The 26,850-nt window shown below is 49.6% G+C and overlaps 1 protein-coding gene across 1 annotated transcript in view; it reads left to right on the top strand.

Moving 5' to 3' along the window:
- The window catches only part of LOC126519320 (cytochrome P450 4V2-like), a 138,127-nt gene that overhangs the window by 45,613 nt on the left and 65,664 nt on the right, over positions 1 to 26,850 (top strand). Inside the window, exons 3-4 of the mRNA XM_050168951.3 lie at positions 8,377 to 8,462; positions 25,235 to 25,422. Coding sequence (XP_050024908.1) covers positions 8,377 to 8,462; positions 25,235 to 25,422 — 274 coding nt within the window. The remainder of the gene's footprint in view (positions 1 to 8,376; positions 8,463 to 25,234; positions 25,423 to 26,850) is intronic.

The following is a 26,850-nucleotide window of genomic DNA, read 5'->3' as shown; positions in this document are numbered from 1 at the left end:
GACGGCAAAAGCATCGCCACCCACACCCTCACGTGGTTCTCCGCTCACATGGGATCCATCATGGGAGGCCACACAAACCTCAACGAGCTGGCCCACTCCAAGGCGCGAGGTCTCGCTTTCCGCGACCATGGAGAACTCCAACGCCGGCCCGCAGTGGTGGAGAACAGAGATCAACCGACCACAAACAATGAAATTGCGCAGCACTTTTATCTCGGCAGGAGAGACTTTCCCCTTCCACACAAGAAGTTAAATAGAGCGCAGGCATTGACCCTCAGATTATTGCAAACAGGCTCGTATCCCAGCCCAGCTTTATTCCACAAGCTTTATCCCGACACCTATGCCACTGGTTCTTGCAGGCACTGCAATGACATCGCAAGCCTAGACCATATGCTCTGGCGTTGCCCCTCGTTACGAGGCACAGAACAAATCAATGAGGATAAGTGGCTCTCCGCTATCAAGAGCCCCGATGCCGGGGCGCAACTATGGGCTGTCCAGAGGGCCCACGATGCGGCGGTCAGGCATGGCCTGACTGTCCCAACGTGGGAGCGGCCCGCAGCGCTCTGAGTCGCGTACCTCAGGGCCTTCATTAAAATTTTGCATTCATCCATCCAACGACTTGTGAAACATCCCCAACACCCTCACATCTCTTGTTCAAGACGCGCCGCATTTGTTTCAAATTATCGACGGCGTCAACGCCAACCAAATCCTTTCCGACCGCGCTATTCTAGTCACTTTGGATGTTTCTGCTATTTACGCTAACAAACCACAGTAAAGGGATTGAAGCCGTTTCGAAACCCCTCGCAATCAATCCCCGAGCGCACGCTCCTGAAGTTTACCTGTCGCTCCTTAGGTTAGTTCTCACGCTGAACTATTTTGAATTCGCTTCTACTCACTACCTGCCAACTTTCGGCACTAGCACGGGAACACCACTCTCTCCCAAGTATGCGAACATTTTCATGGGACAGCTTGAAGCAGACCTGTTGAAATCCTGCCCTTTAAAACCCCACACCCATCTTCGTTACCTAGACGACATATTTATAATATGGGAAACGGCACAAGCGCGTTAACCGACATAATTAGCCATTTCAATCGCTTTCACATGATTATAAGTTTACTGCTCACCACTCTCCTAGTCCTACCGACTTCTTCGACCGACGGTCCACATAAAAAACGCAAAACTGAGATCGACATTTTATCGGAAGCCTACGGATAGCCAGCAATATTTAGACTACAACAGTCATCGCCCGCAACACTGCAAGCAAGGAATTTTAGTCGGACAAGCGAAACGAATAAGAAGACTCTGCAGCGAAGACCACGATAATTTCCACCCCCTAAATGACTTTAAAACAACGCTAGCAGAAATAAGCTATCCACAAGTTGCTCTCGATAGAGCTTATGATGTCGCACCAAGATTGGAGAGACAGTCGGAATAAGCTAAGAAACAGCCTACACCTGAATCTCACAGACGTCCATCCTATATAACAAAATATTCTAATGCACACCGAAACATAAACATCCTACGAAAATACCAGCGAGTCAAGTAACGAACGTCTGAGAAAAGCGTTCCCAGATGTACCAAGGGTTACCTATCGCCGCAGCAGAAACTTTAATGACATCTTAGTGCACGCAAAAGTCAGCCAACATCATCCCCCCGTAACGAAATCATGTTGTCCCCCCAGGTGCAAAACCTGCAGGCACCTTCAAAGTGACATTAAAATTAAAAGCGCCAAAAATAGTTATACACACGAAGTCAAATCTAGCTTTACTTGTACAAGTTCGGATGTGATTTACATGCTTGGATGTTCCTTCTGTAAGAAACAATGTATGGGTGAAACGGGACAATCAATGAACGTCAGATTAAACGGACATCGCGCGGACACAGCTAAAAAGCTTCCCAAAGCCGTCGCTGGGCACTTCAACCGACCAGGTCATAACTTTGATGAACTCTACATCTTACAGTCAAATTTCCGTTCTGAACGAGAAAGAAAATACAGAAAATCATACCTTATCCATAAGTTCAAGACATTGCAACCAGTAGGCATAAACGTTTCAAAGGCAGCTTTAGAATCTATTCGCTATTCTGAATTTCAAGCTATAGGCATCAACACGTAGTTTGGTTGCTCATGGTTTCTTTTCCTTTTATTTATTTATTTATTGCATCTCAGTGTCTTTCTTGATTTTTTTTCACTAGCACCGGTTTCTGCCGATCCTTCTATTATCTCTCGAAGAGACACGACAGACAACCCACGACCACGAGCGAAACAGGTAATCGAGGGTTGCTCTGCACGCCGTTGGCACGCCGGCTGACACACGGGCGTCGACACGTGATGGACTGACGACCTTGTCACTGGCCTTGTGCACAGCACTCCTTTATTCTCAATTCTACACCCTCGCCGCTAACACACCTTCGCTCGTTGCCGCACCCACCCGCATTTCGCCCTCTCCCCTTTAGACGAACCCCGCCTATATATACTGTGGGGAGGAAAGCATATGTCGCCTTGAAGAAGACAAGTCCACTTGTCTAAACGTTGGCTCCTACTTTCACCTTGTTCTCGTTTTGCTCATCGTGTAGAATTTCGATCTCCTGCCTTCCCCGTTTTCCCTACAGAAGGGAAGGACATGGCAGTGAACGATTGTTAACCATCGAAACTATTAGTTATCTTACATTAGCAAATTAACCACTAAACTGCTGCTTCTAGGGAAATGTTGCAATTGAAGAATGCAAGCCAGGTTCATACAAGTTGTGGTTTCCCCGTTCCAGTATGACGCGAGTTGAGACAAAACTTGGCGATGACGTAGTTCGGAAGAGAGGTTACGAGAATTAACGCAGCACAAAAGCGCGGGTTTGTGCAAGAGCCGAGGAGAACCGTTGGAGAAGCGCACATTGCAGCAGCAGGGCGACCAAACGAAGCATTTCTGCTCAAGCACCGCTGCCATCACGTGTTAGCCGTGTTGGGGTCTCGGTGCTGGCGCCCGTTATTGCGAATGGGTCGCAAGCCCCAAGGGTAGCGTTGGCCTGGCGGCCTGGGGCACTGGAAGCATCCGAAGGTCCCGGCAAAGCATGAGAAGACTGGTAACAGAACAACTTGTTTATTCTAACATAGCAAAAGAGCGGCCGGTCAGGTCGACCGAAGTGGAGAGACGGGAGAGCACGTAACTCAACAGAAGAAATCGGAGCCTCTCTCCTGGCGTCCGGGGGCAGCTGCTCTTATACTCTCGGCATCGCGGGCCAGAAGGAGGGTCACGGGATGAGCCCACGCGACGGCGGAGCATGAGCCCACGACGGCGCGCACGGTCGAGCCGAGAGACATGGTGAGCCGAGTGTAGTGACGCATCGCCAACCCGCCGACGGACAGACCTGCTGGCTCCTCACTTGGGGAGCTCCGCTCCCCGGCTGCCGCGCTTTGACAAGCGTGGGCACACACACACACACGCACACACGAAGACACGTGGCACTGAAACACGCCTGGACACGCTTGGCGGGGAGGCGTTGCGGCGGCGTCGAACGGGCCAAAATGTCCGCCGCTTTGAACGAAGCCCCGGCGTCCGTTGCATCCGCGCCGGCATTACCGCGCGTTGTAGGCGAAACGTAACAGACCGCCCCGCCGGGGGAAGGAGATCCCGATGGTCAGGGGACTGCATCCGCTGTCCGGAGGGATGTCGCTCGATGATGCTCATAACCGAAGTCGGGCGTCCTTTGGCGTTTCTTGAGCGCAGCGCACAGAGAAGGCCTCGTTCTCACGTTCAGGTGCACACAGGACACTGCAAAGTGACTTCGGGAGAGTTGACATTTTTGTTCTCGTTTCCGGCAAGCGTTAGAACCACGCCTGAAAGTCAACCGCTCAGTCAGCAAGCACGGCACAACCCTCACTAAGCCCTGCCAGGCTCTTTCCCCTTTTATACTGCTGCCTAGTTCCTTACAGTAGTTTAGCAGCACTCAGAACGCGTCCACAAATCGGAAAATTGCACTAGAAAGCACATCATCACTTTGAAACACTACACAAAAGCAATAAGTTAAAAATCCTGCCTCAGGAAGAAAAACATCCGTAACAAGCAATTTTGAGGCTGATTCCCACGTTAGGGGCTTCGACTTAAGCCATCGGCGTTACCGTTGAGACTCCCCTTTTTGTAACGCACCTCAAAGGAATATTGTTGCAAAGCGAGGCTCCAGCGCAGGAGGCGGCCATTTTTGGGAGAGATGGTCTGCAGCCATTGGAGAGGGCAGTGATCCGTTTCAATGATAAACCTCGAGCCAGCTAGGTAACATGACAATTTCTGAACGGCCCACACGATACACGCACACTCTTTCTCGGTGGCGCTATATGCCTGCTCACGACTCGTCAGCTTACGACTAGCATACAGGACGGGGTGTTCTACTTCTCCATTTTCCCGTTGGCACAGTACAACGCCCATGCCTCGCTCACTAGCATCACACTGAACAACGAACCCTTTTGAGTAGTCGGGCGATCGTAGCACAGGCTGGCTTGTTAGGGCGCTCTTTAGGGCGCTAAAAGCTCTTTCCTTTGTCTCATCCCAGACGACTGTTTGCGGCTCTGTCTTTCTTAGAGCATCCGTCAAGGGAGCCGCGATATCAGAGTACCTGGGGATGTACCTCTGATAGTAGCCGGCGACACCTAAGAACGACCGAATATCGGTCTTCGTGCGCGGTTGCGGGAAGTCTCGCACAGCGGCCACCTTTATTTCCGAGGGGCGGCGACGACCCCGACCAATCACGTGACCGAGGTAGACAACCTCGGCCTGTGCTAACTGGCACTTGGGAGCCTTGACTGTCAAGCCCGCATCGCGCAGGCGGGTTAGCACTGCCCGCAAGTGCGCCATATGCTCAGGCCAGGATGCGGAGAATATCGCTACGTCGTCTAGATACGGTAAAGCGAATTCTTGCTGTCCCCGCAACACTTTATCCATGAGGCTTGAAAAGCAGTATGGCGCGTTCTTCAAACCAAAACTCAAAACTTTAGGACGGAATGTCCCCATTGGTGAAATGAATGCCGCATACCTACTAGCCTCTTCTGTAAGTGGAACCTGCCAATAACCCCTGACAAGATCTAGGGTGGAAATAAACTGAGCGCTACTCACTCTCTCAAGGCGCTCCTCGATGTTAGGGATCGGATAAATTTGATCCTTAGTGATGGAATTAAGCCTGCGGTAGTCGACGCAAGGACGAGGTTCCTTGCCCGGTACCTCAACTAAAATCAAAGGGGAGGTATAATCACTCTCACCCGCTTCAATAACACCGAGCTGTAGCATTTTCTTTACCTCAGCCTCCATAATATCGCTCTGGCGGGGTGACACCCGGTACGCCTTGGATCGTACTGGCTCTGGGGAGGTAAGTTCTATGTCATGAGTAAGGACAGAAGTCCTACCAGGCCTCTCAGAGGACAGACCTTGAAACTCTTGTAAGAGCTGGTGTAGTTCGGTTTTCTGCTCAGGCGACAGCGATGCTTTACTTATTAAGTCACTAATGACTTGATCGGTGTCTTTCCTGTTCGTCACTGAGCCTAGTCCCGGAAGCTCGACCGGAAGCTCTTCTAACTTTCCCGCATCGGGAATTTCCTCTCCAGTATCTGGTGCCTTTAACGCTACAGGCTCAATTTTATCCCGTTCGGGCGTGCTCTGAATACCAGCTTGCTGCGCCTCTGACCCTTTTTCATCGTTCAACAACGTCGACCCCGCAACCACCGCCTTTGCGGCGAGCTCCCGAACCTTCGATCTGGTTAAGGCCTGAACGCTAGCCTCACCAAACAAAAGCCCCTTCTCGCGCAGGAGGTGATCGGACCTGTTCGAAAATAGGTACGGGTACTGGGGGGGGCAGCATAGATGACACTGCGGCCTCCGTCTCAAGTGCTCCGAAAGGTCCTTCAATAAGCACTTTTGCTACCGGCAGACACACGCTATGAGCTTCCACTGCTTGCTTGATCCATGCGCACTCGCCCGTGAACATATCGGGTTCTACGTAAGAGGGGTGAACTACATCCATTGTAGCTGCGGAATCGCGAAGCACTCGGCACTCTTTCCCGTTCACGAGGAGGTCTCGCATGTAAGGCTCGAGAAGCTTCATGTTCTCGTCAGTGCTGCATAAAGACAAAAACACGACTTTTGTTTTTGTTTCTGGACACTGCGCCGAAAAGTGACCCGGCTTCTGGCACGTATAACAAACGCGCGCTTGCCTCGTCTCGAACCGCTTTCTGCGTTCGGCTTCGGTTGCCGCCGTCTCCGTACGTTCGGTCGGACTGCTTTCACTCGCATCCGCACTACGTGTATCCCCCTTTGCTCTCATGGGTGTGAACTTCGGCCTCTCAAACTTGGAGCCAAATTCACCCTTTTGACCGTCCTTAGCTCCGCGAGCCCGACGCGTCACAAACTCCTCGGCTAACTCAGCGGCTCTAGCCACCGTACTAACGTCTGGCCTATCCAAGACCCAGTACCGCACGTTCTCAGGTAACCGACTATAAAACTGTTCTAGCCCGAAACACTGCAGAACTTTCTCGTGGTCACCAAACGCTTTCTCTTCTTTGAGCCACTCCTGCATGTTTGACATAAGCCTGTAGGCAAACTCTGTATATGACTCACTCTTGCCTTTCTCATTTTCCCGAAACTTCCGACGGAACGCCTCCGCTGACAGCCTGTACTTTTTTAGCAGACTCGATTTCACTTTGTCGAAATCCTCTGCCTCCTCTCTCTCCAAGCGAGCGACTACGTCGGCCGCCTCGCCGGGTAGCAAAGTGAGCAAGCGCTGTGGCCACGTTTCCCGAGAGAACCCCTGCTTCTCGCACGTTCGCTCAAAGTTAACCAGGAACAAACCAATGTCCTCTCCAAGCTTAAACGGCCGCATCAGGTCAGTCATTTTGAACAATACTCGTTCTCCTGCACCGTGTGCCTGACTTCCATTACGAGCGCGTTCCATCTCTACCTCGAGACGCTTCATTTCCAAAGCGTGTTCGCGCTCTTCTTTTTCTTTCTGTTCTTTTCGTTCACGCTCATCTTTCTCTTTCTGTTCTTTAAGTTCAAGCTCCCTCTCCTCAATGGTCTCAAGGCATTCCGACAGCTCGTCATCCTCAGCTTCTAACTCAAGAATAGCCCTTAGCAGTTCTGGTTTTCTGAGTTTGTCTGAGACATCCAGACCCAACTCTCTTGCAAGCTCCAGCAATATCGGTTTGCGCAACGACTTCAAATCCATGGCTGCTCTGAATGCTGCTTTCTCTACTGCCTACTATTGTCTTGCCGCAAACTAACCCGGCAGCAACGACAACCACAATTACCAGCTCTGTTTCTGACACTAACAAAAGCCTGGCAAAACTCAGAAGAAGAAAGTCCCGCACTCACCAAACCTCGCAGCCAAGAATTCAGCGCAGTCGTTCCGCTGCAGGCAACCAGTCATCACACAGGGCTCGTTGCACTGCTCCCGGATGGTCGTTGTGCTGCTCAGCATACAGTCAACCGCATCTCTTCGCTGCTGGCCTCCGTTGTCGCGATCTCACCGCTGGCAACCAGATTTTGGGGTCTCGGTGCTGGCGCCCGTTATTGCGAATGGGTCGCAAGCCCCAAGGGTAGCGTTGGCCTGGCGGCCTGGGGCACTGGAAGCATCCGAAGGTCCCGGCAAAGCATGAGAAGACTGGTAACAGAACAACTTGTTTATTCTAACATAGCAAAAGAGCGGCCGGTCAGGTCGACCGAAGTGGAGAGACGGGAGAGCACGTAACTCAACAGAAGAAATCGGAGCCTCTCTCCTGGCGTCCGGGGGCAGCTGCTCTTATACTCTCGGCGTCGCGGGCCAGAAGGAGGGTCACGGGATGAGCCCACGCGACGGCGGAGCATGAGCCCACGACGGCGCGCACGGTCGAGCCGAGAGACATGGTGAGCCGAGTGTAGTGACGCATCGCCAACCCGCCGACGGACAGACCTGCTGGCTCCTCACTTGGGGAGCTCCGCTCCCCGGCTGCCGCGCTTTGACAAGCGTGGGCACACACACACACACGCACACACGAAGACACGTGGCACTGAAACACGCCTGGACACGCTTGGCGGGGAGGCGTTGCGGCGGCGTCGAACGGGCCAAAATGTCCGCCGCTTTGAACGAAGCCCCGGCGTCCGTTGCATCCGCGCCGGCATTACCGCGCGTTGTAGGCGAAACGTAACAGCCGCATCACTTGTTTGAGCTCTTGCTGCTTGTGTTGCGGAGGGGACGAATAGACGACCTAATGCTTACACTTTGCGGCATCGCTTATGCTCCTCCACATGTATTTTAAACTGAAGAATATTATGCTGTAGTGTAATATACTTCTGCAAGTAAGACAATACATAAATTTCAAATACACATCCTTGCTGACAAAATTGTATCGTCTTATTTTTATTTAGAGGGTGCTGTCTGGCACGGAAAACGTGAACAAATCATTCCTGTATACCATGATGAAGAGTTGGATCGGCAATGGGCTTCTTACAAGGTAAGATGCGACTGCTGTTTGTTTTATCACTTTTATTTGTGCGAAGGTATCTTGTATGTCTCGTTAACCACATTGCTGAAGTGCCACGACAATTACTTTACAAGTACTTCTTGGCACGTAATAGGTTCAGCGCTAGTTAGGAAAAATCGTCGATGACGAGTTAATACAAAATACCTGATCGCGCTGCTGAACATGTTTACGAACAACTAACCACCACGTTGATTGACTTCTCATTTTCCGTTTTTCACTGTGACGCAACAGCAGTAGTGATTTTATGCAATGTAACAGCGTTGGTCGTAAAATCGAGCGAAAGTGGTATCCAACATTTTCAGCGGATTTTGTTGATGGTCTACCTGTTGCAAGAAACACCTTGCGCTCTGCGATATTCCGTGATCTTTGAGGACACATTGCCGCGGAGCTTACCAAAAATCGTAGTTGGCATTTTATCCTCCCGATTGCTTTCGTTCTAGTGCGTGTGATACCTGCTATTTCTTGGTAAAACGCAACTGTGACCCTCCAGGCCTCAGGCCATGCGCTCGTCCCGTCTGCTTCTAGTCTCTGTCTGTGTCACTTCGCCCTACAATTCGAGATCATGTTACCGTACCAACTCGCCCAACTTTCTATCCTTTTGCTCAGGACATGCTCTTCATATTTTAAATACGTGTCGGTGTGTCGCCACATTTGCTACAAGGCAAAATTCATTTACCCTAGCCTAAACCGCGTGCCACGAGTAGGAAACAACGGTTTCGCAACAACGGGCCGGAAAGTCCAACAAGTTTATTCTCTTTTCTGTTCTTTCTTTTTTGGTGTGAGAAGAAGATGACCATACGTTGTCCAAAAACTAGTTGGCGCTTGTTCATTACATGATTCAGAACCTTTGTATACCGTCTGGCGTGACAATAGGCAGTTTTAGAAATGGCGTCTCCATACCGCTTCACGAATCTCAATACTCCTTTTTTACGCCTATATTATGTTCCTTTGTATTCCTGGGCGATCGAGCTTTGTTTGTGCCCCCTATTTATAGAACTGCGTAACGTCGCCGGTAGTGCAATTCCTTACAGCCACATTTATTACATCATATGAGGAAGACGTGCCGAATAGATGCTGTCAGATTGAAGTGACAGTTAGGGCAAGGCGGGTAGGTCCTCGTGCGAAATGCGAACTAAATGTGACGTTACGTAGATTCAAGACTGACGCTTGTCGTACAGGTCTATGGGACTTGACTGTAGGTAACAATGTCCCTGCCTTAATATGAAGCAACCTACATCTGCCCATAGGAAATATCGCGCAGAGTTATATTTGACGCTTTCTAGCACAAGTGTTTCCGTGACAGGAGCACAGGAGTACGACGTGACCATCGTGTACAAGTCGGGCCGCATACACGAAGATGCTGATGCACTCTCGCGCGCCCCTATCGACACTACCGACCACGACATTGAGGACGACGGCGCTTTCCTTGGGGCCGTATGCGTTACTGATTTGTCCACACGGCAGCGCGCAGACGACGCACTACGGCCTATATTCGAACATCTGGAAGGACGAAACCCAACCATACCCCGGCATATCGCTCGAGGATTGTCGTCTTTTTGTTTACAACATGGCGTCTTATACAAGAAGAACTCCGCTGCCACCAACAAGACCTACCTTTTGGTCGTTCCAGCAGACCTCCGTGCCGAAGTTTTGTTCGCCTGTCATGACGAGCCTCCGTCTGGCCATTTGGGTTTTACGCGAACGCTTGATAGAGTGCGCAAATCCTACTACTGGCCAAGACTTGCCGAGTGTGTTAAGCGGTACGTCCAAGCCTGCCGTGAATGCCAACGCCGAAAGTCGCCAGCTGTGAAGCCTGCGGGATTGCTGAATCCGATTGACCCACCTGGCAAACCTTTCGACCAGGTCGGCATGGATCTTCTGGGCCCGTTTCCATTGTCATCTTCTGGCAACAGGTGGATAATCGTCACCACGGACTATTTAACGCGATATGCTGAGACAAAGGCGCTGCCTCGAAGCACAGCTTCCGAGGTTGCCCAGTTTTTCATAAAGAGCATCGTCCTAAGGCATGGCGCCCCTTCGCACGTCATCATAGACCGAGGCAAAGCCTTTACAGCACAGCTCATTGAGGAATTTTTAAACTCAGCTGCACGACCCATCGAAGGACAACTGCCTAACATACGCAGACAAACGGCTTGACCGAACTGAACAAAACGATGACTGACATGCTGTCTACGTACGTAGACGTACAGCACAAGAGGTGGAACGAGATACTCCCTTACGGAACGTTTGCCTATAATACTGCTACGCAAGAAACAACACGCTTCACGCTGTTTTACCTCGTTTACGGCCGTGAAGTGCAGACTATGTTAGAAGCAATGCTGCCGTGCGTCAACATCGATCATCTCGACCTCGCCCAAGATGCCGAACTTTTCGTGCAACGCGCGGAAAAAGCCCGTCAGCTTGCCCGAGTGCACATAAAGCAACAACAGAGCATCGATGGACACCGTTACAATCTCCGCCATCAACATGTTGAGTTCCAACCTGGTGATCAAGTTTTGGTCTGGACTCCCGTGCGCCGCAAAGGACTATCCGAGAAGCTTTTGAGTCGCTACTTCGGACCTTACAGAGTGTTGCAGCGAATTAGTGACGTGAACTACAAAGACCTTCCTGACGGAAGTCAGCCTCCACGACGTCGACAACCGCAATCTGAGATTGTGCACGTTGTGCGGTTGAAACCGTACTATAGCCCCTAATATTCGACGTTTTCAGCCGCTTCGGTTAGTTTTGTGGTTGCTCGTCCATCAGTGCCTTGTGACCATGTCGCACACCGCAGTGATTGTGACTATAGCCTATGTGTTCGTCCTAGAGAGAGAGAGGGAAACAACTTTAGTGGTCCATTATGAAATGAAACGCGTTAAGCGTCTGATGGGGTGGCTCCCTCTTCGCGGGCTCCATATGCTTCCAGGGCCGCCTGGCCCCTGTGGATCAGTCGGAGCTGGTCTTCCAGGGCGGGGCTGGACAGCATGATCTCCCATCGCTCGTAAAGGGTGGGGATAGCAGGGGGGTTAGTTATGGGTATACGTGGGGGGTGGTGTATGGAAAAATTGCACTCTCCTATGACGTGCCGAAGGGTGCCTAATGCATTGCAGTGAGGACATGTGTTCTTATATCTCTCTGGGTATATCTTGTTCTGGAGGCAGGGGTGGGGAAAGGATCCTGCCTGGATTTGCCTGTATATTGTTTGTTCGGCTCTGGTCAAGGAGTGGTGGGGGTGCGGGAATATCTTCCTGCCGTCCCTGTAATATTTGACTATATCTCTGTAATTTGTGATGGGTTGCCATCCCCTTGCCTCTTCCTCGTTGGCCCGGGAGTTTAGCGCTCGGGCCTGTTGATGAGCATATTCATTGCCCTCAACTGAGGAGTGAGCCGGGACCCAAACTAATTCGATCGCTTGTTTAGGAGGCGTAGCTTTACCAAGAATGTTTAGTGCCGCAAGGGACACCCAGCCAGATCTGTAGTTCTTGTATGCAGCTTGTGAGTCCGTGACGATCTTGGTCCTAGACAATCTCGGCGCTCTCAGGTCAAGCCTATGCATGCTATCCTTCTTTTCTCTTTTTTTTTTGAAGAGGGGGTATTGCCACGTGGTGTGCCACAACAAGAGACTGACGAAGAGGAGAACGAGGTTCGTCTCGGAATCGCGCGTCGCCGCTTCGTTTTTCGTAAAGCGCAACCGCCTGTATCATCATTCAGCTTGTATACTCCAGCAGGGTATACGCGACAATATTTTATAGTGAAGTAAAACCATTCGTCTGCGGGTGGTGGGCAGTTGTCTTCCTGTGGCTTGTCTGGCTGTATTTCAGAATGGCTGGGGTGAGCTTTGCTGTAAAGGCCGTTCCTCTGTTGGTGATGAGGACTTCTGGGCCATCATATCGCAGCAGGAGGTTCTCGACGAAGAATTTCGCCACTTCGGCTGCGCTACTTTTTGGCAGAGCTTGAGTTATAGCCAAGTGGGTGACGTTGTCCATCGCCACAACGATCCCCTTATTTCCGGATGTTGACGTCGGAAAGGATCCCAACAAATCCATCCCGATCTGCTGAAATGGTCTTCAAAGAGGTTCGATCGGCTGTAGTAACTCCACTGGCCTTGTCGGTGGTGTCTTGCGTCGCTGACATTCTTGGCATATCTTGACGTAACAGGCGACGTCGGCGGTCAGGCGCGGCCAGTAATACCTTTCCCGTATACTCGATGGCGTCCGGGAGAATCCGAGGTGATCAGCGGTCGGATCGTCATGTAGGGTTTGCAGTACTTCTGCACGGAGTATTGACGGTAAAACGATAAGGTAGTTGGCGCGGACTGGTGAGAAGGTCTTCTTCACGAGTAGGTTCTTTTGAAGCAAAAACGAAGAAAATCCTCGTTTCAATGCCCTAGGGACCACATCGCTGTTCCTTTCCACATACGCGACGAGGCCTTTCAACTCCGGGTGTGCTCGTTGCTGTTCAGCGCAGTCTTCCGCTCTTATTATTTCAAGGAAGGCGTCGTCATCCTCGTCGTCTTGCGGTGGAGGATCACTGGGGCCGCGTGATAGGCAGTCGGCCTCAGAGTGATTTCGTCCGGACGGGTAGAGAACAGTGATGTCATATTCTTGAAGTCTGAGACCCCCCCGCTGCGCAAGGCGTCTTGAAGTGCCCTTTAAATTCGCTAGCCAGCACAACGCGTGATGTTCGCTGACGACTATGAATGACGAATTTCGCTGTAGCCCAAATGATGGCGAGGCATTCCTTTTCCGTCGTAGAATAATTGATTTCCACTTTTGACAGCGACCGTCTAGCGTAAGCTATCACCCGTTCAAGTCAGTCCATCCTCTGGACTAGGATGACACCAATGCCTAGGCTACTGGCGTAAATGTGGATTTCTGTATTGGCGTCCTCGTCGAAGTGCGCAGTACCGCTGGGATCTGAATGCGTCGTTTGAGTTCTTCAAATGCGTCGGCCTGCGGCATTTCCCACTTGAACTCGACATCAGATTTGTTTAGATGTGTCAGCGGCACAGAGATGCGTGAAAAGTCCTTAACAAAGCGTTTGTAGTAGGCACACATGCCGAGGAATCTACGCACTGCCATCTTGCCGATTGGCTGTTGGAACCTTGCCATAGCAGCTGTCTTCTGCGGGTCGGAGCGGACTTCAGACTTGCTGATGACGTGGCCCAGGAGCAGAAGATCATCGTAAGCGAAGCGGCACTTTTTTATCTTTAGAGTGAGCCCTGATGACTTGATGAACTCCAGTAATGTCGCAAGCCGCCTAAGGTGATCGTCGAAATTCCCGACGGGGACACGACGTCATCGAAGTAGACAAGACAGGTCTGCCACTTCAACCCTGCTGACACCCTGTCCATCACGCGCTTGAACGTTGCAGGCGCCGAGCACAGTCCGAATGGAATGACCTTGAACTCGTAGAGTCCGTCTGGCGTGATGAAGGCGGTATTTTCTCGATCCCTTTCGTCGACTTCTATTTATTTGCTGTAGCCAGTCAGGATACACCGACGAGAAGTATTTTGCGTTGCAGAGGCGATCCAATGCGTCGTCTTTCCGCGGGAGGGGGTATACGTCCCCCTTCGTGATCTTTTTTAGTCGACGATTAGCGACGCAGAAACGTAGGGTTCCGTCCTTTTTCTTCACCGAGACCCAGGAGATGCCCACGGGATTTTCGACGGCTGGATGATGTCGTCGCGCAGCATTTCGTCGACTTGTTGCCTTCTGGGTTCACGTTCTCGTGTTGAAAATCGGTAAGGGCTGTTTGGTTGAGTGCAGTCTTCGCTTATGCGATGCTTGGCAATTGGTGTTTGCCGAATCCTCGATGACGTCGAAAAGCAGTCGTTGTATGGTCGGAGAATATTTCCGAGCTGTTGCTGCTTACTCAGGGAGAGACTTCGATTTATGTCGAATGTTGGATTTATGTGGCAGAATCCGGGAGGACCAACGCATTGCTGGTTTCCAAAATTTCCTCGATGTATGCGATCGTCGTGCCCTTGTTTACGTGCTTGAACTCCTGGCTGAAGTTGGTCAGCAACACTATTCTTTTTCCTCCGTGCAGTCGAGCGATCCCTTATGCGACGCAGAATTCACGATTGAGCAGTAGGCTTTGATCGTCCTCGATGACGCCTTCTACGTCTGGGGGTGTTTCGGTGCAAACGCAAATGACAATGCCGGAGCGAGGTGGGATGCTTACTTGATCTTCTAGCATACTCAAGGCTTAGTACCTAAGAAGGCTCTCCGGCGGTATCGCTTGATGTTGAGATGTTGTTGTCGACTTCTACTTCAGGTCGATGATTGCGCCGTGTTTGTTTAGGAAGTCCATGCCAATAATGCCGTCTCGTGAACACTGTTGGAGATTAACGCAGGTGGCAGGGTAAGCCCGGTCATGAACGGTAATTCTTGCGTGCAGGTGCGTTATTAGGTGTCCTCCAGCTGCCCGAATTAGAGGGCCTTTCCATGCAGTTTTAACTTTATTTGACTGGGCGGCGATGGGTCCACTCATAACGGAGTAATTAGCTCCTTAGTCCATTAAAGCGGTGACTGCGTGGCCGTCAAGAAGCCCGTCGAGGTCAGTGGTTCTTTGTCGTGCGTTGCAGTTTGGTCTTGGCATCAGTTCACGGCTGCGTCGTGTTGACCTGTGGCTGGAATGTCGCGTTGTCAGGTTTTCTTTTGTCGGTGTATTCTTTGCTTCTAGGCTTCGTCAGGATAGCGGCGTCTCGTTGATATGTCGTCGAGATAGTCTTTTCGGCGTCTTAGTCGACGGTGGAGGATCTTCGTCAGTTCGACGAACAGCAACGACACCTCCATCAGTTGCTGCTTTTAGTTTTCCGGATGTAGGCTGATGGGCCCGCCCGGGGCTGGGCCTGTGTATGGTCGGCGCTGCGGCTGGCAGGTAGCGGCCTGGTGTCATCGAACGGGACGGTCGTCGAGGGTTCCACTGAATGGCGGCGATGTAGTGGAGATGCCATGTGGCCGCTCACCAAGCTGTGGACGCGGCGCATTGACGGCGAATCTTGGTAGTCACATTACGCGGTACGGGAACCAGCGGTAGACGTGGCCCGCTTCTCCACAGTGGTAGCAGAGGGGGCAATGGTCAGGAGCGCGCCAGACGTCTGTCTTGGGTACTTGCGCTGGGAGACTGGTGGGCAAGCTGGAGGTGGCGGCGGCGGCTGACGACCGAGCTACGTCGCTACTGCGCCCTGGCGCGGGCGCGGAAGGTTGCTTTAACGGTGAGTGACGGCGGCATAGATAATCGCTTCAAGCTGGGCCTTTAGCAATTCCGGCTGTCTTTCGGGAAGTCCCAATGACCGCTGAATTTCTTCTCGCACGACGTCAGCGATTGAGGCAACCTGAGGCTGCGATCTTGGGAACATCCTCTGAAGCTCCTTTTGCACGATTGCTGTGATGGTCTCGCGCAGATCGTCCGTGCCCAATTGTTGAACTTCGGCGTAATACGTTGGGAGCGTGCGTTGGTTGAACTGCCTCTTCCTAATTTCGAGTGTTTTTTTGATGGTTGTGGCCTCGTGAGCTAATTCAGGACCTTTCTTGGGCGGGTAGCGTATCCGGCGAAGAACTCTTGCTTGACACCCCTCATCAAGAAGGGATCTCTTCTGGCATGTCGGGATCGGCATGTCTCAACAGGCGAGTCATTTCCAACGTAAAGATTGCGATGCTCTCGTTAGGAAGTTGCGCTCGGGTTTCTAGGAGAGCCTTTTCCTTGCACACTACACTCGTAAAGGTCTGCACGAAACCATTGCGGAACAGGTCCCATGTTGTCAGGGTCGACTCTCCGTTCTCAACCCACGTTTTGGCGGGGTCTTCTAAGGCGAAGTGTAGATACTGAAGCTTGTCGTCGCAGTTCCAGGTGTTGAACGTGGTGATTCTTTCGTAAGTCTCCAGCCAGGATTCTGGACTTTCAGTCGACGATCCATGGAAGGTTGGTGGGCCCGGAGGTTGTTACAGCAGAATGGGGGACGCTTGGGCAGCCATCGGGGTTGTCTTGGCCACGATCTTCTTGGTCGTCTCGGGTAGAAGTCCGTGCTCCGGGGGCAGCTGTTGTATTCGGCAGCTTGCTCGATTTTGCGGAACGACGTTGGTGTTGTCTTTGTGGTGTGGGCTTGAATCGCAGCTTGTAGGGGGCGTCCGGTACATGAACGAACTAGCACCCTCGACCAGATGTCCCGTGGTAGAGATGGTGAAGAAAGCAGCAAAACTGTGAATGGCGAAACTAATGTTTTATTGGGTGAACCTGTGCCCTCAAATACAGGCTACACTCGAAGCACATTGATAGCAGCGAACACAGTCGGCGATCGTCGAGAATCTGATCAGCCGGTCAAGCGCCTCTGCTCTTATACATCAGTCATCGAAGGTTCCAGAGTAGGCGCTGGCGCCCGCGTGTCTTCCACAGGGTTTTACACCATTCGTCTTGCGCATACATGAAATCAGATTACACAAGGTTCGGTGACGACAGACGGCGGATAGAACCTTCAATAACCTTCGAGAAACTTCCGACAAGTGCACGCGCGTCCTGCGCTGTGGGATAACATTTCTTAGGCCGTGAAAAGCGGTCACCCGTAAGAGATCAACAAGTACACGTGTCAATACTTTCAGATAGCTTTGCAAAAATAAGCGGCCGTTCTCACAAATATTATACAACGACGTTTTCATGCTAGTACAATAGTATTTCAGTCATTTATATGCAGGCTATGAAGGCTCGTTTATTGAAAGCACGACATTGAAGCAAGAAAAGAGCATTACAGAACAATTAATCAATTTCTTCGCATGCCCAGGACACTTCAGAGAGTGCGAATGATAGCTATGTAGACGGTAAAGTGCGGCTTCCTGAGAGAAGTAGCCTGCTCTATTACGTAAGTTAGTATGCCTTGTTTTGCGTTGGATATGTATGCCCACGGGGATAGCTAGAATTCAATTGTTTGCTCACATTTAACGGTATAATATGTTCAAAAGGTATTAGAAAAGTATTCAAATTTAGGAACAATGTCTGGATAAACGAGGCTGGTATTCACAGGGACAAAATTAGACACATGTTAAAAAATTTGGTAATCATTTTATTAAAACATGTGCATAAATGTATTGAAAAATTGCATGAAATAAACAAATGCTAGTTCGCGCTATGTGTGGAATATGCTTCATCCAGATTCGTCCATCTGCATAACAGCAGGTTTATTCAAACAAGTATAACAAGCTGGCGCCCACTGCAGCTCTACTAGGAAGAACGGCTATTAGAGTTGAAGACAGAATAAAAGAGGACACTGCTTCATTCTTTATTCAACTGTTTTGAAGTTTTGTATGCTCCTATATAAATTAGAAAGTAAACGGTGTGTAGATGGTATTGCACTTGCTGTGAAAAGGAGAAAATGGAACTTGGTTTAAAAGTCTGAGATAGTGCAGCAAGACAGAAAGGAAACGCGATAACACAAGCTCTGTGTTGTCTTTATATCTGTCCTCATTTTGCTGCTCTTTCTCGTACTTCAGAGGGCATGAAACAGAATCTAACTGCTCCAACATTCTTCACTGTTGAAGCGACTGTGGGAAGGTTACTTAATACTTGCAATAAATAACTGCTGATCTCTTGGAATAAAAGTATTGGCGCCTAAGTAATGTAAATGTGCAATTCAAGATGACAAAGAATTTTGCGGATTTAACAAATCGGGAAATTTCCAAGGACACACTTGTCTCTGAGCAACATTTATGGATCCTTTTTGTTTTATACATAAGTAGTTTTCTTTGCGTCAATGCCAAGAGGTCCGAACTACTTCTCATGTGTCAGTTAAGCTGCGCTGCTCCTGCTCCTGAGGTCTACAGTTCTACACAGTAGGCTTTGAGAAGGTTGCCCGCAACCGCTGAAATGTTTACGTGGTTCGCTTCTATCTCCTATTACCTTCCGCAGCCTAGGGTAGCCAATCATTTTACCTCTCGGTTAACACTCCAGCCTATCTATGCATCATTTCTTTCATTGGATCTTAGGGAGCATCGGTATTATCGAAAATCATAACCACAATATATTTATCTTCAGTGCCAGGGGGCATGTATGTAAATAAAGTCGCAGTTTCGCCTGAAAGGCGAAGCATCCATTGGGATAGAAACCTAGTGGACAACTATACGAAGTAAGGATAGCAGCTTTATCGGTTGTGTAAACTTGTAAACATAGGTGTACTAACTAAATTAACAAGCACGGTGCCACGCGCGCACACGCAAACATGAACACATATCTCACTAGATGACCGCGGAAACTCTCTGCGAAAACGCTGTAGTGAGGAAGCGTAGCAACAGCAGCGAGCGAATTGACCTTTGCGTTGCCTCTCGCATCAATGCGAACTAAGCCGCGAAAACACAGCGCACACCGGACTCTGTGCCCGTCGCAGATGGGTTTCAAGATACAGCGGCACGGTCGGGCGTGCACGGCAGCCTGCGCCGCCCGGAGTACAACGTGACCCCCACGGTGGACCCCGTCGCAGATGGCTTTTAGTGCGCGCGGCCCGGACAGAAAGCAGGAAGCCCCCGCTGCCTCGACGGCGCGCTTCCTCCTCGCCTTCCTCTCTTTCGTGCGGGAGAATGAGACCCGGTGGCCGGCTCAACCTCGCACGCTTTCGCACGCACATACAGCGTACGGCGTGCGGTGACGATCTTGGAGTGTTTTAGTTGAGCCTCTTTGCGGTACGCTCCGCTCGGAGCTGCCCCGCTTTAAGCCACAGCGGAGCGGCAGGCGATTTTCACATTGTAGTTATGGGTTTAGCGTAGCGGAGGGGACCTTTCGTAGTTGCAGCACCCGCTGGCCAAATTCAGGGTAATGAAAGAAAACAAATAAACCTATTTATTTATTCGAAAGAACTGTATCGTTTGTAGTGTCGACAGAGTAACAGCCTGGACCAGTTTTCAGCAAACGAAGACACCCCAACGTTTATTCGTGCTCGTTTTATACCCCGTACAGGAAAGGGCACACAAGTGGCGAGCATGCGCCGAAGATGCTACACGCAGGCACGTATCACTTCAGCTTGTCTACCTGATACATCTTCCTTTCTTGGAAGGAAACGAAACAGCTTTAACGTTTTAACGAACAAATGCGCTCAGAAGAATACACAGCACCGTCACCGATCAAAGTCTGCGTACGCAGTTCAGAAGGTTTAGAGCTCACGGAAGGTTTAGAGCTCACGGAACTTCCACGAAATTATCGTCATATCTCAACCACTGTGGTTGTGTTCTTTCGCACTGGGTTCTTGGTTCTCGTGTCGGTGGTGTAATGGCGGGAGCACTTTCGTTGTTTAGTTGGACCTGGCAAGGGGACCCGTTCTCGTGGTTGTCTGGTATGTCGTCATCACTAGACGCAATGCTGAAAGGCTCAGCCGTAGCCATGAGATGTTGTCGGTTGCGTCGCAAAACGACGCCGTCTTCGGTGGCGACCTGGTACGACCTTGGTTGGGCAGTTGCATTAAGAATCCTTGCTTTCGGTGACCGCGAGTCTCCTCGTACTCTGACAACCCGGCCTTCTTGTAGCGGTGCAAGGCTGCGTCTTGGGGTTCGGTACTGTTCATGTTTCTTTATACTGTCTGTGAGCTTCGTTGAAGTCTGGGAGAGTTGTGCGAAGTCGTCTGCCCTGAAGTAATTCTCCAGGCGACTGAGCGTCTTCTAGCGGACTGCTCCTATAAGCGAGCAATCCGAGCCACAAATCATCGTTCATCTCCGACGTCTTCTTTAAAATTCGCTTTACTATTTGAACGCCTTTTTCTGCGAGGTCATTCGAGCGAGGAAACCGCGGGCTGGACGTAATGTGTTTAATATCGTACTTCTTCGCAAACAGTGAAAACTCATGACTCGCAAACTGCGGACCATGGTCTGTGCACACTTCAATAGGTATTCCATACCGTGCAAACACTGCGCTGAGCTTTTTCACAACTGTGGCCGTCGTTGTATCACTTAGAAGTTCCACCTCCGGAAAGTTGGATAACGCGTCAAAAACACACAGGTACAATTTTCCGGCCCACTGAAAAATATCAACACCTACTCGGTACCATGCATGTTTAGGCACCGGGCGGTCCATGAGCGGTTCACTTTGCTGCCGATACTTCTGACAGACTGAGCACCTCTTGATGTGTGCTTCAATGTCAGCATTGAGACCAGGCCAAAACAGCAGCTTACGTGCTCGAGATTTGCATTTATTTATTCCCAAGTGGCCTTCGTGAATTCTTCGAAGTAGCTCAGGGCGCATGCTTGACGGTATCACCACCTGTCATCCCTTAAGCAACACACCACTGAAGAAAACCAATTCACTTTCGAAGGATTTTAGTGTCCCAGGGACTGGACGACTGCTTTGCAAGCAATGAATGACTTGACTCAAGTAGTCATCCTGGCTAGTTTCTTCTGGCCGTTGCTGAAGGCTGTTGCTGAAGCCAGTTTGCGGAAAGTAAAGGGTCTAGCAAGCCAGAACAGTCATCGACATCAGAGCGAAAAAAGCAACTCGTAGTAATACCATACATTCATAAAATCTCCCACAGCATTAAGAAGGTGGCGGGAAGGCAAGGTGTAAACATTGTGTTTTCTGCACCTTGCTAATTGGCTAGATTGTGCGGGAGGATTGAAAACGAGGGGAACAAGAGAGGGGCCTGTAAAGTTAAACATGTGACACCCTTCATCAAGTGCAACACTGGGGTTGTTTACCGCATTCCGTTGGCTTGTGGTAACGTCTATATAGGCCAGACAGGTAGGTGTGTTAACAAGCGCTTGCAAGAACATAACCTATCCTTAAGCGGGGACCAGGCAAGCAATTTGGCGGTTCATTACCGCGGCTGCAATAAGTGCAAAAAAAAGTGTGCCATTTTTCGGTGGTGTGGCCATCTTAGGGAAAGGCAAGACCAGATACGAACGCGAAATCTTAGAAGCTTTTCACATTGGATATGAGAAAGAAAATTGTGTCAGTGATACGTCTTTGTGTTTAACAAACAAGGAACGTGCTTACCTATGTAGTAGGTAAAATATGATTAATAAAAAACTGACATTCTTGCACAGGTCTTGGGAGGAGTATAAGTTGCGCATGCGTCGACTGTTTTCTTTTTTTTTTCACATGGTAATGTATCTTCGAGGTGTTATGTGTGTACATGTCTTGGGAGGAGTTGAAGATGCGCATGCGTTGGAGGTTATGTGCGGCAACGTAAATTTCAATAAAGAACAGTTGAAAGTCCAGCGTCCGTCCGTGTCTAACACCTTTTCCTTGTGTGCGCGTCCTTTGTGTTTCGCTGGTACGCCCCTTTTTCAAATTAAATGCATTTGTTTTACCGTATATGCGCATGAGACTGAACTGACTATGTAATCTGCGTGAAAAAGAGTAGGGTGTTTGCAGTTGTAACCGGGTTCGTTTATTAGTGTAAATATATTTGTGAAATAAGCACAGAAGAGCCATGTTGCGGCGGATATCTAATGGCGGTAACAGAAGGTCTACTTTAATTTGTGTAATGCTTGAGCTTCTACCGTAGTTGCGGGATATGAACCGGGCTGCTCTATTTTGTATCATTTAATTCCGTCATATATATTAGGTAATTTTGATGAGGGGACCAAATTGGTGAGGCGAATTCTAACTGTGCTGAATGAATGTTTGGAAAGCGAGTTTTCGAATGTTTGGCGGGGCATTTCGCAAGTGGCGTCGTAGATAGCCAAGAGTAGATCACTCTTACACAGTAAAACGTATATATATATAAACTTATTTCTGCATGAAATATTTAGACGTGCGTTTGTAATGCGTTACCAGTCCATTTTATCCAATGGAAAATATAGTGCGGTCTTGGGAAACGCCTCGTGTTAGCCAGCGCGCTTGCTTTCCGCATCCCATCCTTGCAACGCTAGCCAGAGCGCGCTCCGCTCAGGCTGCTTCTAAGCGGAGCGTGTTCCCCGCTCCGCTGGCCCGCAGCGGTCGGCGCATGCGCATTCGCGCTACCGCTCCGCTCAGCTGCTTAGCGGAGCGTAAACACGCTCAATTAAAACATTCTAATACGGAAGCATAACTGCGAGTCGGCCTAGTTGGAACAGATTCATCTTAAAACTTTTTGTGTGCAAACAAACAGGGACGAAGAATAGGAGCAGCACAACGACGAGCGCTCGTCCTTATGTTGCTCCTATTCTTCGTCCCTGTTTGTTTGCGCACAAAAAGCTTTAAGGTGACTCTAATACGGAACATTACTGCGAGTCGGATTTCACCGACCGGTGAAATCTGCTTGGAGTGTAATCGCTATCGCAATAAAAATCGATGGTGATCTCTCGAAACATGGGTAGTCTCACATAACGCCTGGTGTCAGCGTTAAAAATGTTTCGCCCTTGCAAGTATTTGTCCTAGTGAGGTCCAATGCTATTGATTTCTTCTTTCGTGACGTAAAAGTAGCAATGTACTTTCCTAACTTGCAAACGTGGGTGATTATTAGCATTCCTGAGGTAAAGAGCACTTTCAGTTTTATATATGACTGCGTCATATACAAGTCAGTGCTTAACTGTTCATATCAACTTACTTTAAATGACTCTTTACTGACTCTTCGCCAAGATTATTCAACAGTGGTGCAAGGTATGGGGTATGAGAATAATAAACACTGCTAAAACAAAATATATTTCATTCCCTAACAGAAAACACCCGCTTGACTTTACATGCACATTAGACAATACCCCACTAACCAGAACTCTGTGCACAAAATATATCGGGGTAACTATGACAAATAGAAACCCACGTTAACTGAATTTGTGGCAAAGCCCAGAGTACATTGTCGCTATTCAAAAGCAAAGTGCGCGGAGCAACAGCGCCTTCCAAATTCGAAGCTTACAAAAGTCTAGTAAGACCTACCTTACAGCATGCCGATCCAATTAGGAGCCCGCATAAGAACTATTTAATTGACAAACTGGGACGAATACAAAGACTAGCGGTTCGGTTTGCCTTCTCAGATTATTCAAGCTGGAGCAGTGTTAGCCAGGTAATTATGGAGGCTAATTTACAGTCACTAGCCTATCGTAGGGCAATATCGAAGTTAAAATTAATCTACGAGCTCTACCATGGCCACTGGAAGATCAATCAATTGCTCTGCCTACCTACTTCACCTCACGAGACACTCACTTCGTACGGGTTACAGTAAAATGTTCAAACAAACCATAAGCCAGTCAAACTCGCAGCGGAATTTCCAGCTGCCGTTGCCTGCGGAATAAGCTACCAAAAGTAGCTGTTTCCTCTGCTTGGGTAGAATCCTTCACTAATAATATTGCAAACATCAACTTTGGTGTGTAACATGTTCATTATGTAAGATTGCCCGACTCACGATATATATTTAGGTGTTTTTTGTTTGTTTTTTGCTGTGAAATTGTATTTTTTATACGCTTAGCATGCCGTTGATGTATCAACGTTTTTCTCGTTCTTCACTCCTGCTTGGGCCCGACTTCGGCCTGCAGTATGTACAAATAAAATCAAATAATATATAACAGTGTGAAAATGTGTACCTTTATAAAAGTTACTATGCTTAAATGAAATCGACAAAAACAAGTTAAACCTAACCGAAGATCGCTATGACCTCATCCATTGTAGAAGACACGGACGGACGGAAAAAACTTTAATGTGAAAAGGACCTGCGAGGTTGCCAGCCCGGGCTTAGGCCACCCGGTCATTATGTATGGTGAGGCATAGCCTTTCCACCGCTGCCCGGGCTTGCTGGATAGCCCATAATTAGTCGTGTAGTTCCGAGCTAGTCATAGCGCTTAGCCATCGCTCCTCGAGAAGGTCCGGTTCTATCTTGTCTTCACCATATACTGATCTGATCTGTGTGCACTTCCATAAGATGTGTGCCATGTCTGCGTGTTCGTGTTTGCAGAGCTTGCAGCTCGCGTCTGGGTATTGTGTTCAATTTATTACGTTTAAGTGTACTAAGTTTCGCAACGTACTGGTTTGCAACCTTCTCCAATCTGTTTCCTGAGACCTGTAGAGTTGTTTGTGGGGTTGCGGGTTTGCTTCTCTTTGTTTCGTGTAGTGTGTCAGCATGTCGTGGTACGTGACCAGTCTGTCCCTGTCGTCTTTTATCGCATCTTCGTTGTCGTCGCCTGCTCCATTTTCTCCATCGCCTCCGCCACAGTCCTTTCCCCTTCCCTGGGGGTTGCGTTGTGTTGGGCCGCCACTGTCCGTGCCGCGGTGGGTTAGTTTTCGCGCGGCTCGGTGGGCCTTCTCGTTGAGGTTGAGAGGGGCATTAATGGTTACATCTTCCATATGTGCCGGGATCCATTTGAGGTATTTGGGTGTAATTTCACCGTTCTTAAAGTCTTCTGCTCTGCGGTTCAGGATTTTGGCCGCCTCAGTGGAAACCCAGCCCTTTGTGAAGTTCCTAATAGCCGTCTTGAAGTCGCTGATTATTGTTCTGTATTGTTGCCGACCGTTGATTACAGCCAATGCGATTGCCGTTTCTTCCGCTGCCTCCGACGATTTGGTCCTTACGGAGCCCGCAGTCACAGTCTTTCCTTTCGTGCATACGACCGCCATTGCGAAGAGGGAATTACCTTTGTCAGCGCCGACACCACCATTGTCGTCCCGGTTTCGGGGGTACTGGGCGGCGTCTACGAGGAGCACCCCCTCCCGCGCGCTGTGGTTTTTGAGAATGTGGTAGAAGACACAAATTGGCCGGTATGTACAGTGACACGCAGAATTTGGTAGTAGGGATGCGAGAGATGGCACTTGTTGGTAGTGTTGACGCCACTCCACTGACATCTTCTTTTCCCCCTCAGCGAGAAGAACATCTGGAGGAAACGCAGGAAAGCTCTGACGCCGGCGTTTCACTTCCGCATCCTGGACGAATACGTGCCCATCATGAACAGACGGGCGGCCATGCTTGCAGACAAGCTGGCTGTCTTGAGCCGAGACTACTTCGACCTGCTGCCAGTCATGAGGCTGACCACGTTCGCCATTCTCTTCGGTGAGAGACGGTGCCTTGTTGACATACAGTTTGCCGCTTTTTCTTTGTAAGTGTTGAGTGTTTCAATTCCCATGCGCCTTCTATTGAGCAGGCGTGTGATTTTTATTTGGAGCCTGAGTGGACTGGAGATGGTCTGAAGGTTATTCCAGAAACGTTTGTTGATGGCGCTTGGTTTCAGAGCGATTAGCGTTTTTAGATACTTCAACTTATCTGTTGGTGCGTGCGTGTGTGTCTAACAGTTTTCCGCAACCTCCTATTGAAGAAAAAAAAGTGCTATCTCTCCCGTAATTGAGAGTAATGTAAGAATGAAATGGCTACAGGCAGAGCAGATTGGTTGGAGATGAAAATAGCCACAATCTTAAAATGGGTGTAGTGCATGTCGGCAACGGCACACTCCACCACGCCACACCGCACCACGCCATACTGTGCACTGGTCCATACGGATGCAATAGTTTCATGTTACAGGCAGAACTTCTTTGCAAGTCTTGTCTCGGTCAAACAGCCATCCGCGGTGCGCGGGGCGCTACGCTGGACGCGCCATGGACCTCACGGATGCTTGCGTTGAAAAGAGGACAGACAACTCTGTCTAAAAAAAATGAATTAAATTATGGGGTTTAACGTGCCAAAACCACCTTCTCATTATAAGGCACGCCGTAGTGGAGGACTCCGGAAATTTCGACCACCTGGGGTTCTTTAACGTGCCCCTAAATCTAAGTACACGGGTGTTTTCGCATTTCGCCCCCATCGAAATGCGGCCGCCGCGGCCGGGATTAACTCAGTCTCAAAGCCAAAAGACGACAGGGAAGTGTACAGAGCCCTGTATCTGGCTTTTGAACGTCCCTGTTGGAAATGACAAATAAAACTTCAGCGTACTAGAAGTTACAGCTTGAGGGATATTGTGAAAAAACATTTGGAAGAACTCGGAAGCAATATATTTTGTAACTTGTTTGGGAAGCAACTAGCGTATGTAATGCAGTCTTTACTAATTGCCCGGATAGTCTCGTTTTATTCTCGCTACTTGTCCGGATTTACTTGTGTGAGTGCCCGGATAACGGCTCTGGCTTTTGGCTCAAGGTCACGTGACGGTCGCCGGCAATGTCTTAAAAGCTCTCTAGCTCTGGTCCTGGGCGCACAAGAGCACCTCAAGCCCAGCAAACCCACGCTTCAACATACTGCGGCATGAATACTTTTAAAGCGAAGTTTTGTTTGCCTCTTTCTTCGACTGTCCGCTACTGCTGCTACTGCTGCTGCGGTGGTCTTGCACGCCCCCTAACGTCGGCCATGTTGGGACTTAGTTGAGACGCTTAGTTGAACGCCGGCCGCGTCGGGGCGTGATTGAGACGTGCCCATATCACAAAAACATAAAAGATATGCGCTATCGTTGCTTTGTTTCATGACATTTGTTTATGAACTGTCATTCTCAAAATG

This window comes from Dermacentor andersoni, chromosome 10, assembly GCF_023375885.2.
Source record: "Dermacentor andersoni chromosome 10, qqDerAnde1_hic_scaffold, whole genome shotgun sequence".
In the NCBI taxonomy this organism is placed as follows: Eukaryota; Metazoa; Arthropoda; class Arachnida; order Ixodida; family Ixodidae; genus Dermacentor; species Dermacentor andersoni.
Note: the sequence above shows the minus strand (reverse complement) of the source record. Positions and strands in the feature narration are given on the sequence as shown.